This window comes from Parambassis ranga, chromosome 4 (assembly GCF_900634625.1).
Source record: "Parambassis ranga chromosome 4, fParRan2.1, whole genome shotgun sequence".
NCBI classification, from domain to species: Eukaryota; Metazoa; Chordata; class Actinopteri; family Ambassidae; genus Parambassis; species Parambassis ranga.
Window position 1 is genome coordinate 21,544,319 of NC_041025.1, and position 20,870 is coordinate 21,565,188.

The 20,870-nt window shown below is 41.1% G+C and overlaps 1 protein-coding gene across 1 annotated transcript; it reads left to right on the top strand.

Moving 5' to 3' along the window:
* The first annotated feature begins 12,603 nt into the window (after positions 1-12,603).
* LOC114434260 (uncharacterized) lies at positions 12,604-18,936 on the top strand. The gene is made up of 5 exons (XM_028403326.1): positions 12,604-13,069; positions 17,246-17,528; positions 17,727-17,765; positions 17,962-18,103; positions 18,282-18,936. Exons 1-5 carry the CDS (start codon positions 13,004-13,006, stop codon positions 18,364-18,366), a joined length of 615 nt encoding a protein of 204 aa, XP_028259127.1. The 5' UTR covers positions 12,604-13,003; the 3' UTR covers positions 18,367-18,936.
* The last annotated feature ends 1,934 nt before the right edge of the window (positions 18,937-20,870 follow it).

Below are 20,870 nucleotides of genomic sequence, written 5' to 3' on the forward strand. Positions count from 1 at the left end.
CAAACAATCAGTCCTATCGGTTTTTAATAAACAAACTCTGTGGGTGTCTGGTAGAAGCGACACAAACAGTCTGACATGACAAAACAATTACCAGACAAGAATTTCTTTAGTCCATATATACTACTAACCTGGAATTTAACATTAACCTGGCTACATCTTTGCTTTTTATTTAATTGAAACACAGCTATTTGTTATAAAACTATTTCCATGTTCTTCAATGTTAAGGATCCCTTGGACGGAGGGGATGGAAGGAAGGATGGCTTGTGGGTGCACATGCTGCATTCCAAATCTGAGCGTGTGGCTCCATCTGGTGTTGGAGTCCCGCTACTTCTACTTACTGTTGCTAGGTAACGTGTATACAAATCAGAATCAGACACTGGATTTTGTCCATCAAAATGTAATTCACCATACAGGAAGGCACCTGTTCTGTCCTCTTTTCTGTCACCTATATACACAAAAAGATGCCTTTTACACATTACCCACCCAGTTAAACTCATCACAGTTCTGTTGGGATATAAGAGTTAAGCCTGTGAAGCATCTCTGGTCAATCTAGTGGTGGCCAATGCCACGACCAGTTCTCTGTTTACAGAATTAGTTTGGTAGTTTCTGAGGTGTATTGACCCTTTAAAGTGTGTGTTAACCGGTATAATTGGGTAAATACCACAGACAAGAGCAGAAATAGCCACTCAGGCACTCTGCAGAGGCCTTAATCACATTTTGGTAGGTGGAAAACAATGCTTTATGAGGTGTATTGGCCCTATAAAGGTGTTCTAACAGGTACAGATGGGCTGCTTGAATGATAATCTGTTAAAAATCGATGAAAAACACCAATTTTTGAGGTTTAATTTTTTAAAGGGGTCTTCATGGGTATGGAGAGGTCACGTACATACCCTGTAGATATGTACATGACAACGATTGCGTTAGTATTTTAGCATGTTTATTTCGATAATTAGAACACTTTTATTGTCATTATATACCCGAGTATACAACGAACTTTGGGAGCGCTGCTTACATCAGAATATAAATGAACAAAAGTATCAAAACTTGAATTGCAAAAAGCAACAAAAGCAGTGAAATGAATAGGATTAAAGTACTAACATTGAAATATAGTAAAGTGCTAAAACAGATTAAAAAACTGTAACAAGTAAGTAAGTCATGTATTGCACATCATAGTTTAAAAAAAAACATCTAATGAATTCTAATTTATTCTTGACTCAAACATCTTTCCTCAGCCTTTGATTGGCCCATTCCAAATCCAAGATGTTTAAACCCCCTCACTTGATAGGTTGAAACTGGTGCATTGCAGGGATTTGGCGTGAGATGTTATATATTGTTTTCTGTTATTTTGAACCTGTTGTGTAAAATTGTGGGTTTTTGTGTGCATGTTTGTGTCAGTTAAATAATGTCCCTCCTGTACTCCTTCTTCTGCAGTCACAGGAAAAAGTTCTAAACACCACTCTGACGCTTGTATGGAAAAAGTTGGTAGAATGGAAATGACGGAATATATGTTCATGTGCCCAGCAGATGGCGGCATTCACCGTTTCAAATGCCTCGAACCTCTTGGTGACGCAATGGGCTGGGGAGTGGGCTTTCCAGCACGCGAACCTGCACATTGAATCTGTAGTTATGGAGTTAAGCATTTACTTCTAATAGGTGTTTAACAACCTATTAAAAACACTAAAACTGGCGGATACCGTCTGCGCATGACAGAACAACAGTTCACACGATGCATTCAAAGACATCCGGAACTTAGCCAACTTATTGGACCACAACATTAACAAAGTCAAAACAATACCAGCCAACATTTAACACTGCGTGTAACTCAGCTCGTCACGTTAAGACATTACTAGAATTATTGTTTTAACCCTTTAACTAAACGTATACTGCAGTTGTCCCACGAGGAATTACAGTTCAAACACCTAAAAGAAGTAAATCAAGAACAGGACAGACCCGGTCTGGAAGAACCTGACCGCAAACGCTCCTCCTTCCTCCCCCGTTCCCTCACAGCCTGTTTACATCAGCCAAATCCTGCCTGTGTGTGTGGATCATACGGATCATACCGTGTGGAGTTTTAGTCCGTCGGATAATAATTCTTTCAATATTTGTCTTTATATTTTTTAAGGAGCGGCCGTAACATCGGTAAAGGAACAGATTCTCCGGCTTTTTCTTCCAGGATGTTGTTTTATGGGTCTTTTCGATTTTGCCGCTGGTTCGGATTTTTCAGCGAGTTATGGACGAAGAAGTACATGAAATATAAAGCTGCCATGTTTTCTGTTTTCCACGACTTTCCCCGGTAGACGGTGGTGTGTGTGTTTTTACACCGGGTTATAGGCCTCCGCTGGTATCAGCTGGAGAAAGGCTGGGCCGCAGACAGTGCTGCTCTAAACAAAAAGGGGGGCGGGTCGCTGTGATGTCACAGAATATGTGTGAATATGTCACTTCCGAGATTTTGCCGGCACATTCGACATTGGCTGCTGGAATCCGAACTGACAGTAGTGCAATCAGGTAAGCGAGTAGTTTTATTTAAATCACTTGCTTTGGATTTTCTTTGTTCCGGTTCGACATGTGATGTCAGGACTCTGTACTTTGATTAAAAACTGACTCACATCATGTGCTGCGGGATTTTTTTTTTTTTTTTTTGCACCTTCTTAGCTTCATTCCGAAATTACTACTGGCTGGGTGCAAGTTGTGTTTATATGTAAGTATTTTATCGATTAGATTAATTTGACCAAACACACTTCACAAGTGTGGAGCTTCTGAGTCATTTGAGCCATTTAAGATTTAAAAAAAAGGCGCAGCATCTCTCTCTCTCTCTCTCTCTGAATGCAGGCTACAGAAAACAGTGTTTTCCCCACACACTATATACATATATATATATATATAAAACAGCTCCAACTCAAAAACTACTGAAAGGGGAATTTTCTGTAAAACGTCGAATCAGACGCAACCTTCAGCATCCTGGACCGGTGGCAGCAGCGGGGGAGGGGATGGTTCTGCTGTACATGCCAGAAATTTAAGGCGAACATGTGTGAAGCGGAGGGGGAAGATTTGTTGCTATCGAGGAGTGATAACAAGCTGATGATGTTCAGGGAGGAGGAGGGCACGGATAACAGATCGAACAGGTCTGGAACAGGACAGTATTGTTTGACTTGTGAGGATGCTGCGCGGGTGAAGAAACGTTTCCACTTTTCTACCACAGCTCTCAGACGACGTCTCGACAACAAACCGTGCGAACTCCTAGAAAGTTCTTTATGTTCTCATGCTGTGTGTAACAGCTTACATGCAAATCGTGGTGGTTCTTATTGCGTTGTTTAGTTATGACTTATTACCGGGTTACTCTTCAAAGTTTAGCTTCACCTGCCATCCACCAACTCTCAAAGGAGGGACAGCAAGATTAAAAACAAAACCTTTAAACTGGGTCACAGACAAAATGTACACAGAGAGAAGTAGTTTGAAGAAGAATGTGGAGAGAAAACAAGAAGAAGACTGGAAAGGGAAAGAGGTGAGAACGATCAACAGTGAGGGGGAAGTACAACAAGAGGAGAGAGGAGACAACTTGTGGTTTTAAAATGAAAATCTTTAACCTCAGACAAGATGCAGACAGTATGTACTAGAGTTTATACTCATTAAGGAGTATAAAAAGATATATAACAAATAATAAATAGACACATGAGGTATAAGGCACTTCTAAGGCTCCAAAGTGGTCATAAAAAATTCAACCCTACTGTAAAGATATTAAAGTTAAATTTTACCTGTGATGTCATTAATCCAACTAACCCAGAGCCAGAGTGTGTTTTTGTTTAAAGATGTACAGGTAAAAGTGTGGATCCATTCCACTGAATGACTACTTGGCACCCACATTTTGACATATCTAAACTGTATCCCATTCAGATCACGAATTCTAATTTGAGTCAGACAGAAAAACATGCATGTTTCAGCTTTGAATGGCCCTTTGATAACACCTCTCTCTCTCTCTCATCTCCCTTCAGTGTCTCAGTATGGACCACTGTTTCAACTCAACTGACACCTTTGCAATGAACGCCACCATCATGTATGAAGATGGCAATGACGAAAACAGTTGGTGGGATAAGCCAAACCCTCAGGCCTCTCTCCCCAATTGCATCTCCTCGTCCCCACCTTCCAACAACAGCTGCATCGTCTGTGTCGAAAGGATGACAGAGATCGTCTATGCCGTTTGTCGTGATGTATCAAAGACTGCACAGATGATCATGGAGGCTCCGGGACACAACATTAAAATCTCAAAAAGCGGTAAGAAGCTTGTGATATATTGTCATTTCACCTATGTGTTGGTGCCTCTCGAGGCCGGTTCTAGGCCCCCTCAAATCAAATTTTTATAAGTTGAGAAAGCACATGTTAATATACTCACAAAATTAATATATTACGTATTGACAAAAATCATCTGTAGCGGAAAAATCTGACAAGAAGGGGCACTTTTTATTAGCGTTCGTCGTGTCTGTCCGTGTGTATTCACAGGCTGCAGCGCACACACACAAACCCTGAGCCCTGAGTAAACATCCAATCATCCAATCATCCAATAGTCTGGTGTAGTGACAGGTTTCAGTGTGGTTATGGAGAGAAAAGTGGCAACACCGGTTCAACACTTTGCCACAATTCACCACGACACTAAACATGCTTATGAATACAACGTGCTGTCAGAGACAGTCCGCGTTGTATGAGTGAAGTTCTCTGCCTTCTTACTGGCGGCCCTCGCTGCAGCGCCACCCATTAGTCCTCTTGCCCACTCCTCTTGTGCCATCTCTTATCAGTGTTTCTGTCTACATGGTGGTGTTTTTAAAATTCACTGCAGCTGTCTGCAGCGGCCCGATGCGCATACACACACGCAAACGTGTGCACACACAAACACACATGCAGACACATGTGCGCACATACAGGTCACACTGCAGCAGCAGGTAGAGAGCGCATGTTGTTCGGCTCTCTGTTGCTCATGACGTGCTAGTTGGGTTGACTTAACTCCATAGACTATGCTCAGATAATAATAATAATAATAATAATAATACTAATAATAGTGTTGATGATTGGGGCCTTTCCAGTGTTAAATGTTCTTTAGAAATTAAAGTTTATTAATCTTTGAAAGGGTGTACTTGCATTATATGTCATTATTATATTAGTTGAACATGGTCTCAAAACGACAATGTTATCGCAATAATTTCTCTTGGCAATTAATCGCCCAGCAAAATCTGTTATCGTGACAGGCCTGTTCATTACATGATCTATAGCCTATCTATATCTATCTGCTGTGCTTTATATATTTTAGTGTTACTTTTATTCATAAGACTACCTTTTAGTTTTGTAAACTTAAACTTACTTTAGATTAAATGGTTTTGAGAATGAGACCATCCAGATAAATGTTATGTTGTTAATTAATAAAATCTGGATTAAGGATATTTTACTTTACTTTTTTTGTTTTCCCCTGAGGGATCGCCACCTTATAGTGGTCAGGGGGATTGCGTGCCTCAGTGCTATACCAGCAGAAGCTTAGTCTTCAGGTGGGACCAAGCGGCAACCTTCGGGGCTCAAAGTGGAAGCCCATGCGGAAGTGTCAAAACTTGTAATTCACGCTGCAACAGCTGGGGGCTGGCTCCAAAAGCGAGTAATTTCCCATAGACTCCCATGTTAAAATGGCCGATTTCACAGCAGAAAAGAACATGTTTACGGCCTGGTACAAAAAATCGCTGTGGTCTCAGATGATAGGTTCTCTTCTAGTGTCAATTGTACGGGGGGTGAATTTTTTTACAACTCACTCGTTTCAATTGAATTCGGACTTAAAATTACGCCTAATTATGGGCGTTGCCGCTTGAGTGACAGACAGTTGACGTATCACAGCGTGAGTTTCCTGCTTCCACGATCGCCCGCCCCCCTAAACCCCGCTCGTGCTCCCCCTCTTTGTCCATATTCGGAGTTTTAGTTGACGTGACGCTGCCAACATGGCGGCGGTCATCACGTCCCGGAACCTCCCACTGAGACTCAAAACGGCTCTTCAGAAACAAACGGGTGACGTCACGGAGGCTCTGTCCATAGTTTTTACTGTCAATGGGTGGGACTCACAAGTTGGACAGGTCTGAAGATAGAGGCCTGACAAAGTGCAATCCACTTCTCCAGGCTGGCTTTGGACACAGCTAACAACCCAATTCAGCAAGGAAAATACTGTCACTATAAGACCAGAGGAAAAAAAATGTTTTAACATGAAGTGTACACATGATGCCCCCTTCACATTTCTGACTGCCCCCTCATACATGCCTGTCTAGAACCGGCCCTGGTGCCTCTTCACTGTTAAGCTTAAAACTGAAATAAAGAAAAAAATCATTTGTGCTGTGCCACTGATTTTTCTACCCATTAATTTAAAAATGTACTGCGGCAGTTGGCTGTAGTGTGTGGACACACAAACACAGAGTGTCTGTTTCACTGGGCACGCTGTCCTGAGATGTGTCTGTCACATGTTAAAGACAAACTACAGCAATAGTCTGTAAGGCAGAAAAGTCCCTTGGTGTGAGCAGATTGTTGGACACTGAATGTGTGCTGTGAGCTATAAACTATTAGTTAATAAATAAATAGGGGTTTAAAAAAACAAAACAAAAAGTAGCCTGCTCTAACTGTCTCCTGTGGTCATGACTCATTCTGATCTGTTTTTTTCCACTTACAGAGTGCCCTGATCTCCACTCTGATGGTCCCGGTAAGTGTTTTTCAGCCGTTACTACATGACTGTGTCACAAACTGTAATCTTCAAACTATCTAGTAAAATGGTGGCTGTAGGCACACATTGGTAGCCACATTTCCCCCAGAAGTCCTGAGGGCACGTGTAGTTTACCACCACCACTGTGTAAATGTGGTGTGGTGTGAAAGAACATTTGTTTCAACCCTCAAAGGGTTGAAAAAGTTTATTTGTCTTAAGTGCAGTGGTTTGTGATTGAGTCTCACTGTTGCTGTCTGTTCTTGTCTCTCAGTGAATCCCGACTCTGATCAGCTTGCCACTTGGATTATCGTGGTCATTGTCCTCTGTGTCCTCGTCTGCATCTTTGTGGCCATACGTGTGGTTTACAAGAGAAGACAGAATAGGTAAGGACCTTTTTGCAGCCAAAACCACAACAAAATACTGAAATCAGTCTTTTTCCCTCTCGAATTAATAATATATTTGTGTGGATAGATGTGCTTCACCCATCCAACCAAAAATTCATAGAACAATAAAAAGTATATGTTAAAGATAGGGGTGGAACGGTTCACTAAATCCACGGTTCAGTTCGTATCACGGTTCTGAGGTCACGGTTTTCGGTTCGGTTCGGTTTACATTGTTGAGGATTTTTCTACTTAGAAAACTCCAGATGAGCATAAAATACATTTATCCAGCATTCAACATATTTAAGAATATCAGGTCAAGTCAATTTTATATATATATATATACCAGATCATAACAGAAGCCATTTAAGATAACCTTTCCTATAGAACAGCTATACCTTGTTCTTTTATTTAACAAACTAAACGGCTCATGTTATTTATCTTATTTGTCTCTGCGTGGTTGTGCGTTTACAATTCACCGCTGCTGTCTGCGCACCAGTGTTAATTTTGTTGACGAATCATTTTCGTCATAGTTTTCGTTAACGACCTTTTTTTGCTGATAAAAACGAGACGATAACTAAATAAAAACTAACGCACGGTGCCAAAAACAAAGACGAAATGTACTGACACTTTCGTCAACGAATAAAAACAAGATGAAATTATTGATGGAGACGAGATCCAATCAGAGCAAATTTTGTTTGTGGAAGGGAGGGACGAATCAGGAGACGGCGGCAGAGAGCCAATCAGAAGTGCTCTCTCTGTGTAAGGACGTTGCGCCGCGATGCTGGAAGAAGGCGTACTCATGCATGGTCACACAACACAGGAGAACAGACACACAGACACGTTTAATTTCAAGACAATCAAGACGGTTTACAAACCGTGCGGAGCGACTATCAGCGGTAAAAACAATAAACCTGAAGCGACATTTGCAGACGAGTCATCTTAACTTCCGTTCAAAGATACACGTGACAAAATCTATAAATGAAGACACCGCTGCTGATGGTTTTACAGCATGCGACCTGTTTCTAAGTTGTCACTGAAATGTTTTGCTGTAGTTATGGAGGATTCATGAAGAAGGTCATGACTGAACAGTGTATTCAGGGAGAGCAGCTCACTGTTCATTGGTGCTTTTGTGAAAAGGTCATAGCAATTAAATAAAGAGGTGTTTGTTTCAAATAACAAAAGTTAAAGCTGTGCCTGTTTTTATTGCACTTCAAACCTTAATTATTTCATGAAAAATATATATCATAGAATTTTAGTCGACTAAATCCACGGCAGATTTAGTCGACTAAAATTATTTGATATTTAGTCGACTAAAACTAGACTAAAACTTTAAAAATGTTGATGACTAAAACGTGACTAAAATCAAATGACATTTTAGTCACAAGACTAAAATAAAAACTAAATCCGAAATTGCTGCCAAAATTAACACTGCTGCGCACAGAGGCACCAAACGTCACCAGAGAGAGTCACTAGTTGCTTTTGACAAAAAATGTTTGGAAAGCCGCCAAATGTAGCAAGAGAGACGTGAAGTTGCCAACACTCTTCTCCATGCTGTGGTAAAAATGCCTCCCTAATATTACTTGATGCGCATGCAGTCAAAAGGCGACTTCCTGCCCGCTCCGTCTGACTCATGACAGAATACCAAAATAGATTCAGCGTGTAATTGTTTTTTTTTATGTTACCGTTCCATGTTCTGTTCAAAAGAGACTCAGTATAGTCTGACTACAAGCTAAACTACATGTGAATTAAATAAACACTGTAACACGTAAATACAGAATTTAAGAATGAAAATCTCACTAAAGCCTGATTTATGCCTGATTTACACCAGCCATGTACCAGAGGTGTAACATAAGCATGTTTTTTTTTTTTAAATATAACGCCGAGTCACAGCCATGTAAGAGGCGAGATTCATTTTTCAAGTATTGAAACAGCATTTTATATATAACAAGCTTTTTATTGGGACAACACCAGAAAGGGAAAAGGCAGGGAGAGAAGCAACTACTGTTCTCAAGAGTGGAAGGAGGCTGTGCTGTGTGAAACAGAGGTCTCAGTAGCCTGCTCTGTAACCCAGCCTGATACATGCAGAGGACATTAACCATCAGGTAAACAGGCAGATTACTACGTGATGTTGTGAATACACGGATACACTACTCCTCCAAAACGCCTTGTGAGCATCAAGGCACACAAAAACCTGCTGCTTACATACAAGTCTGTAACGTAGCTGATGGAAATCAAAAATATAATTGTCATAAAAATACATTTTCTTATGTTCAGTGGAGAGACCCTGGGGAAGTCCCAGGACATGGTGGAGAGACTGCGTCTCCCGGCTGGCCTGGGAACACCTCAGGATTCCCCCGGAAGAGCTGGAAGAAGTGTCTGGTGAGAGGGAAGTCTGGGTGTCCCAGCTAAGACTGCTGCCCCCGCGACCTGGCCCCGGATAAGAGGTAGAAAACGGAAGGATGGATGGATGTTAAGTTCAGCGTACAGTTTTGTAATTGTTGTCGCTGTCGTTCTTCACAGATTTGACCAGGGGGATGAAACGCAGCCCGAAGACCTGATGCTGGATGATGCATCAGTCGCATCAGTCTGATCACTTTGACCAAAACTAAGACTAAATTGTTTTTACTGTAAAGAATCTTAAGCTTTAATGACAAAGGGACAGGAAGTGTAACGTTACTGTGAGTGTGTGGGTGTGGTTGTTTAATGGGTGGTGAAGCAGCCCCGCAGACAAGCCCAAATAGGAGAAATCCGCGTAGTCAGCTTTATTTTTTACAATTATTACATATGCTTTAAGGCTGTAAAGCCCCTCACTACACACTTTATACACTTTTCTCAGACAGGCATTAACATTCTCACATTTTCTCTATTTGTTTAAACACCCTTAAAGTTTAAATGGTCTTAGAAAAAGTAGTCCAGTATTATAGAATGAAACCAAAGATCAAAACCTGTTTTCAGTACGCATTCTGCACTGGACAGGAGACACTGCACGAAGGGGTTTGGCTGTAGACCACTGTCAATCAATCAGGACACAGAACACAATACGCTGTTTGAAAAAGCATGCAAATTTGCACACACAAAAAAATCTGCGAAACAGCGAGGCCACGAAAGGTGAACCGCGTTATAGCGAGGGACCACTGTACATCTTCTTCCACTGTTGGCTGCTCCCATGAGGGGTCACTACAGCGAATCATCTTCTTCCACCTAACTCCATCCTCAGCATCCTCTTCTCACACACCAACTAACTTCCTGTCCTCTTGTAGCACAGCCATCTTTGGCCTTCCTCTTGACCTCTTGCCGTCTGTCCTCTCCGACTTTGTCCCCAACCTGAGCTGTCCCTCTGATGTGCTTGTTCCCGTCCACTCCTTAAAAGACCTGCTGCTACCTCCAGCTCTGCCTCTTGTCTTTTCCGTCACAGCTACAGTCTCCAAACCAGACAGCACAGCGGCTCTCACTACACTCTTGTGCACCTATCCTTTTATTCTTATTTATTCACCTTTCCTTTTGCTGTTGCATATATAATGGATTTAAGAATAAGCTGAAAAGAATTGGATCTAACTCTAGAAAGTTTTAATTTAATTTTTTAATTCATGAAATAAAGAAGTTTTGACTTGTTTTTGGTATCTCTCTCCATATTCCATCATGTCTTTCCTTGTTACTTGGAATAAAAATGGTGAGTCCGTGGCCCTTTTCATTTTACAAAATGTTTAAGTGGAAAACAGACCTGGGCTGAGACCGGTTTAGCACTTGTGAGTCATTTGTCTTAATGCAGTCGGCTTGTTGTCAGGGCACAATCACAGACATGATTGTGATTGTGTTCTTAATGACTAGTCAGAGTTTTATAAAATAGAGAACTTAATAGTCTTACCAGGGGTAAAATCTTCTGGTTGGGTGTGGGGAAAAGCAGGAACAAAAATTGGGATTGTGGTGAACTAACTGCCAATCAACGGTAAAGATCCCACAAAGGGCAAACTGGTGATCCTGGCTAAACAACATAGGAAGAAGAGACCCGGGCTGACCCACATAGGGTCGTCAGAGCATGGTCTGTTCTCTACCTACAAACAAAACAAGCAAAAAACAAGATAAAAGAGCAAAAATAAACAGAATAACATTACCAAGTTGAACTGATACAGAGGGATGTCCAACAGGATGGAACAGCTAATTAAGTAAAAAGTAAGTGAAGTCGGGGAGGTTGAGGTCTCTCCATAATGCACTGGGCACTAACAACAAGCCTGCTGCCTGTTCTGCATGTATTGCAGAACAAATGACGTATAAAAAAGCCTCCCGGTGCTAAACTGGTTTTAATGTAATCCAGATGTGTCAACAGTTGGCTCATTCAGGCTCCTATACTTCACATATTTCTAACGAATGGACATCCTATGGAGCAGGAAAAGATAGCGAAAAGCGAATGGGGTTTATAGGAACAACTTTTTACTGTGGTTTCATTTAAAACTGTACAGCACAAAAAATAATTCCAAGAACTAAAACCTCATCCGATGTTGAGCAGCATGCTCCTTAATACTGCTCACACACAGCCTGTGCCAGTAGACAGATTGTATTGCTTACATAAGAATATAAATGAACAATAATATCAAAACTTGAATTGCAAAAAGCAACAAAATCAGTGAAATGAATAGGATTAAAGTAGAAAGTGCTAAAACAGATTAAAAAACTGTAACAAATATTTACAATGTAAGTCATGTGGGCAGCAGTGGCTCAGTGGTATAGCAGGGTTGTCCAGTACAGTTGTGTGTCCTTGGGCAAGACACTTTACCTGCATAGCCTCCAATGTACTCACTGGTGTATGGCGCTCTTTGCTGGGCTGCCTTAAGCAATTTCCCCATTGTGTTCCCCATTGTAGGTTTCAAATTTAATTTAATTTAATTTAATTCAATTTTAAATTTAATGTATTGCACATCATAATTTCAAATAAACCATTTAATGAATTTTAATTTATTCTTGACTCAAACATCTTTCCTCAGCCTTTGACTGGCCCATTCCAAACCCAAGATGTTTAAACGCCCTCACTTGATAGGTTGAAACTGGTGAAAACATGGGGAAGTCTTTACATTTTTAAGCAGGGAGCCTAATGTAAACTACAACATGGCACGTCTGTTCACCAAACACAGACATACATGCATTGTCTGGCTTGCCCATATGCTTGCTTCAAATTTTGCACTACACAGTGGCTTTGTATGGCATTGAAGGGATTTGGTGTTTGAGATATTATATATTATGTTATATATAGTTTTCTGTTATTTTGAACCTGTTGTGTAAAACTGTAGTTTTTGTGTGCATGTTTGTGTCAGTTAAATAATGTCCCTCCTGTACTACTCCTTCTGCAGTCACAGGAAAAAGTTCTGCAGTTGTCCCACGAGGAATTACAGTTCAAACACCTAAAAGAAGTAAATCAAGAACAGGACAGACCCAGTCTGGAAAAACCTGACCCTCCCCCGTTCCCTCGGGGAGGAAGTCACAGCCTGCTTACATCAGCCAAATCCTGCCTGTGTGTGTGTGTGGATCATACGGATCATACCGTGTGGAGTTTTAGTCCGTCGGACACTAATTCTTTAAATATTTTACTTTATATTTTTTTAAAGGACCGGCTGTAACATCGGTAAAGGAACAGATTCTCCGGCTTTTTCTTCCAGGATGTTGTTTTATGGGTCTTTTCGATTTTGCTGCTGGTTCGGATTTTTCAGCGAGTTATGGACGAAGAAGTACATGAAATATAAAGCTGCCATGTTTTCTGTTTTTCACGACTTTCCCAGTTAGACGGTGGTGTGTGTTTTTACACCGGATTATAAACTGGAGAAAGGCTGGGCCGCAGACAGTGCTGCTCTGCACGTGCTACTAAACAAAAAAGGGGGGGGGCGAGTAGACCTGTGATGTCACAGACACCTCTTCCTTAATGTGCCGGGAGAATCCTCACACCTTAGCTGCTGGAATCCGTAGTGACAGTAACAAGTGCAATCAGGTAAGCGAGTAGTTTTATTTAAATCACTTGCTTTGGATTTTCTTTGTTCCGGTTCGACATGTGATGTCAGGACTCTGTACTTTGATTAAAAACTGACTCACATGTGCTGCGGCTTTTTTTTGCACCTTCTTAGCTTCATTCCAAAATTACTACTGGCTGGGTGCAAGTTGTGTTTATATGTATAAACGTATATGTAAAACGTATGTATATAAGTATTTTATCGATTATATTAATTTGACCAAACACACTTCACAAGTGTGGAGCTTCTGAGTCAGCATTTAAGTAAAAAAACATTGATCAAGGCACAGCAGCATCTCGCAGCATGTCTCTCTCTGAATGCAGAAAACAGTGTTTTCCCCACACACTAGCTCTCAGACGACGTCTCGACAACAAACCGTAGAAAGTTCTTTATGTTCTCATGCTGTGTGTAACAGCTTACATGCAAATCGTGGTGGTTCTTATTGCGTTGTTTAGTTATGACTTATTACCAGGTTACTCTTCAAAGTTTAGCTTCACCTGCCATCCACCAACTCTCAAAGGAGGGACAGCAAGATTAAAAAAAACATTTAAACTGGGTCACAGACAAAATCTACACAGAGAGAAGTAGTTTGAAGAAGAATGTGGAGAGAAAACAAGAAGAAGACTGGAAAGGGAAAGAGGTGAGAACAACAGTGAGGGGGAAGTACAACAAGAGGAGAGAGGAGAGGAGAGAACTTGTGGTTTTGAAATGAAAATCTTTAACTTCAGAGTTTATACTCGTTAAGGAGTATAAAAAGATATAAAACAATAATTATTATAATAAATGCAAATCAAGCTAAACAGACACATGAAGTATAAGGCACTTCTGAAGAGCCGTTCTGAGGCTCGGTGGGAGGTTCCAGGACGTTGATGACCGCCGCCATGTTGGCAGCGTCACGTCCGCCAAAACTCCAAATATGGACAAAAAGGGGGAGCACAAGCGAGGTTTAGGGGGGCGGGCGATCATGGAAGCAGGAAACTCACGTTGTGATACATCAACTGTCTGTCACTCAAGCGGCAACGCCCATAATTATGCGTAATTTTAAGTCAGAATACCATGAGTGAGTTGTAAAAAAATTCACCCCCCCTACAATTGACACTAGAAGAGAACCTATCATCTGAGACCAGAGTGGTTTTTTGTACCAGGCTGTAAACATGTTTTTTTTCTGCTGTGAAGTCGGCCATTTTAACATGGGAGTCTATGGGAAATTACTCGCTTTTGGAGCCAGCCCCCAGCAGTTGCGGCGTGAATTACAAGTTTTGACACTTCCGCATGGGCTTCAACTTTGAGTCCCGAAGGTTTCCGCTTGGTCTGCACTCAATCCGGCTTCATCCAGCCTGTTTGCTGTCCTCCAAACCACTAGGTGGCACCTCATAATATACAGAGTCCTTTCAGGCCACGGTAGGACCGCGTGTGCGCATGCGTCATGCGTTTTTTTTTGTCCCGTGTCGCGCCCCGTGAACCGGAAGTAGCACAATGCTAACCGAAAGTAGCATGTCGCTAACCGGAAGTAGCATGTCGCTAGCCGGATTCGCTAGCCACATTTGCGTTCACACCTGAGCCACATTTGAGCCAATCCGGCTAGATCCACCTCTCTTGGGTGGATCTAGCCGGATTGAAATCAAACTGGTTACTGCCGGATTCGAGGCGTTCACACTCAGAAAAAACACATCTGGATAGGCCCGAATCCCGCTTTAGCCAGATTTTTTTCCCCAGTGTGAACGGGGTATTAAAAATGTACAGGTAAAAGTGTGGATCCATTCCACTGAATGGCACCCACATTTTGACATATCTAAATTGTATCCCATTCAGATCACTAATTCTAATTTGAGGCAGACAGAAAAACATGCATGTTTCAGCTTTGAATGACCCTTTGATAACGCCTCTCTCTCCCTCTCTCTCTTTTATCTCCCTTCAGTGTCTCAGTATGGTCTCCATAATGCACTGGGCACTAACAACAAGCCTGCTAATGTAATCCAGATGTGTAAACATTTGGCTCATTCAGCCTACTATACTTCACATATACTGGAAGCATTACGTAGTTTAAAAGGAGGGAAGCGCGACTCACACACACAGCATTCTCAGCAGAGAATATCAGACACACTCTGTGAAGTTATGGACGCTGGTGAGACAGTGCCGAACGAATGGACATCCTGTGGAGCAGGAAAAGATAGAGATAAGCTAAAGCAAATGGGGTTTATAAGAACAACTTCTTACTGCGGTTTCATTAAAACTGTACACCATAAAAAATAACCCGATGTTGAGCAGCATGCTCCTTAATATTGCTCACACACAGTGTGCTCTGCCTTTATCTACAATGCATACAGTACAAACATACAGTATCGCCTATAACCTTTGCTAGGATAGAAGAAAACAAAACCTTGTTGATTAAATCATAGCCTTGAACGATAAAGAGATCATAGTTGCCAACTATTTATTTATTACAGTGACTTTAAAGAATGGCAGGAAGGCGGTCAGACCTCAGAGTTCCCTTTTTGTGTGGTTGAGAGGCTGTTCTGGTTTAACCTTCGACAGATTTATAGTTTGCGTAACTTTTTTTTGCTCCCCAGCCCGTCACTTCACACTACAGCCTTTTATATCATCATCATACGCAGTGTGATCACAGCATCAGTAAGAGGCTTGATCCTCACTTCCTGAAAAGTTGTACAGAAAACCACCGTGGCTTTGTTGGCGGCATTATGTGAAGTTGTCCCTTCCTTTCTTTCAGGGCTGCATTTCTTTGCCGCTACACCGTGCGCCAAAGTCTCCCAGCTAGAAGCACTGCCAGCGTTAGTAAAGATCAGTTTATTTATCGTTTAACGTTAGATCAATACTTTATTAGATGCGGTGTGATCACAGCATCAGCATTAACTCCAGACATGTCTGGACATGTCTGTCAGGTCTGCGTTTCATTCACACTTGAACAGGTTGTGTATCAGTGGTGATCTGTGGAGGTGTCTGGAGAAGTGGTTCACAAAAAAAGATCTGGCAGAGTGACTGTGTCATAATGGGAATCATATAAGTTTTTTTTTCCCTAAATGTGTGCCACACTCGGCATTCTCATCCTTAACCCATGAAGAGCATTCTAAGCCAACATGGATCTTGATGACTGTCAGGGTGGAGCTACAGTGCTCTGAAAAGGAACTACAGTGTGTTCTTAGTGTGCTGACCATAAATAAACAACAACAGAAATGAAGAAAGCTAGAATAAAACAAAACTAAACTAAAAAAAATAACAATTAATAGAATTTTGGTTAAAGTCCTTGTATGAAAAATGAGAAGACAACTTAGCCTATTTCCTGTGTAACAAATAACGCTAATCACTTTGTTGCACAGATCAAATACATCACTTTTAAAAACAGCTTGCAGGGCCGAATGTGATTTTAATTCCTGTGTACTTTTCCTGAACTAAGGTATACATTTTTCTTCATGCACGTTTTTTACAGTAAGCTGTGGACGCATGCTGAAATCACAAATAAACATGCATGCGTAATAAAAATAAGGATCAAATATTACATATATTTTATTTGATGCCTTGTGTGGTTGAATCTTCAGTTTTACTTCAGTAGTAGTATAATGTATTTTACTTTTGGAGACGTTTGATAAAGTTTATGAACATGACGTGACAGCGGAGGAAAGAAAAGGAAAGAGAGGGAAGAAAGAGAGCGAGCTGTAGTCGCAGCTGTGACCGGGGACGAGCCAGAGCTGAGCTGGTATTTAGTTTCTGGGCGGTGTCAGGCACAAGCCAACAGTTTGGTGCCGTCTGAGCCTACATTTATATTTTTTTAATTGTTACCATTAGAAAAACTTGGCAGCGGAAAACATGACCGGCAGGTTTTTTAGTTTACCGGACAAGTGTTTTTATTACCATGCGTAACTTCTAACATGAATACTGCACAAGGCTGCGCTCTTAACATGATAACATTTAAAAAACAAACAGAAACACATCGGGACGGGCTCATACCAGTTTAATACCAGCATGAAATTTAAAAAAAAAGTCACGGCGCACAGCATTTTACAATATGGCTTACAATTCAACATAAAAAAAGAAGGTTAAAGATGTCAAGCAAAACAGAAAGAATACAAATGACACATTTGCCTGTTTATGTGTAATGTTATTTAAAGATGTTTGTCTTTGTCCTTTTTTTCTCCCCTCAGTGTCTCATGTCTCATGTCAGCATGTACCGCTGTTTGAGCTCAAGCGACACCCAAGCAAGGAACACCTCCATCGTATATGATGAGGCCAATGACAATAAGCATTTGTGGAAAAAGCCCAATCTGCAGGACCCTCTCCCCCCGTGTTCCTCCACATCCCCACCTCCTGCCAACCGCTGCATAGTCTGTATGAACCAAATTGTCCATGCCGTTTGTAATGAGGTGGTGCAAAATCTGAAGTTGATCATGGAGACTGGAGAGAACAACGTTCCATTCTCAGACAGCGGTAAAAAGCTTATGCTAAAGTTTTAATCCATTAATGTGTCATTTATTCTTATTAGCTTTTTATTTAAATGAAGGAATAAATGACTTTTTGCTGTGACACTGATTTTTCCATCTGTAAAAATATTAGACAAATACGGGTAAACAGATGAACATTATTGTTGGTCTGTCATGACTAATTCTGATCTGTATTTTTCCACAGCGTGCCCTGCTCTCCACTCTCCTAATACTACTACTAATGGTGAGTGTTTTTCAGAATGAATTTGTCACAGTGACACAACTGTGACCTTTCACTTCAGTAAAATTCTAAATACTTGATATCAAAAGTCTGTGTTGTATCATATAAATATGCAATAAATATACAAATACGACTCAAAAGTGGGATACACAGGTACAGTGTTTGAGTCTCATTGTTGCTGTCTGTTCTGTTCTGTCAGTGAGCCCTGGGCCAGGACTGAGTCCTAGTGTGATCCCCACTGTGATTGTCATCGTACTCGTTGGAGTCCTCGTCATGATCCTGATTGTGTGGTTTTTAAGAAGAACCAGAGGAAGGAAGGAAGGGAGCCGCCAGAGCAGCAGGCAGGAACTATTTACACAACTACAGTGTAGCAACATTTATTTCTGCTTGTGATATTTTTGTGTCCAAAAATGTCGTCCGTCTTACATTGTTTTCATCCCGCTCATGCATTATGGGAACTGCAGTTCTAAACAGTAAAACATGATCTGTCAGACTTTTAATTCCTTCATTGCTTCACAGATCTGACCAGGGGGTTAAAACACCACGTGAAGACCTGACGCTGGATGATCCTCCTGTGAAGCAATCAATGCTGGAGATTCCATAATTAACCTTTTCCCCTGGAAGGATTGGAGGAATGCTGACAGACAATAAACTAGATACGAATGTTTCCTTTAGACTGAATTAATTATTTCCACTAGCCTATTAATTGCTGTTTCCACAATAATTCAAGCATCTGTATATTCTGTGACCATGACCCACGAATACTGAATACTGAAATTCTTGTAATAATATTGCTACACACACAATATTGTTCAGCTGGCTTACCGGACTGAGGTAAAATATCAACCCACTCACAAACTTTGTTCATGCTTTCAGACAAATTACTTGTCAATATATGCCACTTCATATGTATAACACCTGCAGGGCTCCTGGGAGACCTGAGAAAATGGTAACATAACCCTTGCACATATGGGCATCATCAGGTGGATGTCAAGGGGTAATAATATTGTAGGTTAGAAGTTAGATGAATCGATGATTAATGTTTATGTACAGGACTAATTTAACAGAATTATTTGTGTGTGTTTATTTGTAGGCCACTACTACTTACAAAACAACAGAAATGATGGCACGACTGAGTTAATACTGGGTCCAAATAAATTATTAATTTGACATATCCTCACCTCAAGCACCGATTCCTCATTGAGCTGGCTGGCATCTGCCTCATGCTGTCTTCCCTGATACACACCGCCTGTTAGTAAGGCTACTACTAAAGCTAATTAATGACCACCATGGTAGGGTTGGGCGACATTAATCAAAATTAACCACGATTAATTGTGGCATTTAGCCGATAACAATTAATTTGACGGTTAATTGATGACAAATGCACTTACGGTACATGTTTTTGACTCTAAATCGCCACAACTTGACATCAGTCAAGTTAACTCCTTCATTCTAACTGGTTAAACTGGTAAGTAGTGATTAGTCACCAACCAGCCATGTTTGAAATATGTATTGATAACAGATGCACAAACTGCTTCAAAATAATAATGAAGCAAACATTTAAAGTAACTTTGTCCTTCAAATGTTCTTATCTTAAGGTCACAGAGCAGTGCATGTCAACATTAAAATTAAACAGGACAAATAAGTTCAGAAAAGTCACATCAGTGATTATTAAAGTTAAAAAATGTGTCTGTGCAAATGAACCTGTGACTGGAATATGTCACACACTAGTGCATGTTTTCACTCATACTGTGGAACAGCAGCAGAAAAACAAACAAACAAACAAACAAACCGGACAATTCCACATTTAAATGTGTGTCTGTGCAAATCAACCTGCGTTACGTTCTTCCAGCGCTTAGTTTGGTTGTAAGGAGCACGATGACTAAACGTACCGCGGATTCTTTTCAATATCTGCTGCAGGAAATCAGCTTTGACTTTATTCTGACAATTTTAAACAACATTGCAGAAAAGCAGAAGACATTTTTAGGCTGCATAACACACAAACACACACTCCTGCCAAAGTCCTGCCAAAATCCGGCTATAAAAGTTTCCAATCGCCGTCATCGTCACTGATAAAACAGGAAGCGGGTCAAAGCCTAGGTGTCTATGAACAGTACCCGCGACAGACGCCCCCATCTCTTCCTGCACCCTTCATCCCCATCTTTTTACTCGGTGTCACTACACCACCGCCATCTACATCATCATCATCATCACCATCACCAGATAAGTCAGGTAATAAACATCTTTTATTTATTGTTTATCTTCAGATCACAACAACAACATTTACCCACGTGGAGGCAGGTCAGCGTCAACTAGGGAAGCCGCGCTCTTCCAATGCGCAGGACTTCAGTCATAACACAAGTTTCAAATACGCTAAAGGAAACCGAGAGAGACAGAGGCTAATTTCTTCAGATCTATTTAAACGTTTGGAAAGAACAGCAGCAGTGCCGAGAGAAGGTGGGTGAACTTTCTGCAATTAGCTGGGAAAATATGCAAACATGTGGAAAGCGGCGTTAAATCAACAGAGCAGAACCCTCTGAATGTCTTTCAATAACTACTCCGCTTTGATGCCCAAAAAAAAAAGTTCTTTTATAGCGGCGACACGTTTGTTTGTATGTGTAGGAGGGTGAGTGAAGACCCGGTGATAACTTACACATTTACACATCTTTAATATCAACACGGAAGTTGCAGCGGGCGGTGACAGAGGAGTTTACTGCCAGATTACTGTAGCGGCGGCGGGTGGTGAAATTGATTGGGTGGGCTGACAAATAAATTACCATAAAATAGGTAAGTAAAAGTAAAAGTATCATTCTCATTCTGTCTATATTGCAAGCACACACACACACACCGTTTGACATGTTTTCACTGACAGAATGACTCGATGACATGCATGACAACAGTTCTGAATTCTTCATCATGTAGCTACACTGGCCGCTAAATAAAATAATGAACATCACAACAGAGTCAGACAGCATGGCCGCTGTCCTTTAAACTGTTTATAAGCTGGGGCCTACCTTATCTCAAAAGAAGCTCACAGCGGCCTTTCTGGGAGGCAAAGACGTCTCCATGTCATAAAGTCTGGTGTCCTGATGAGCTCCCGCTCTATAA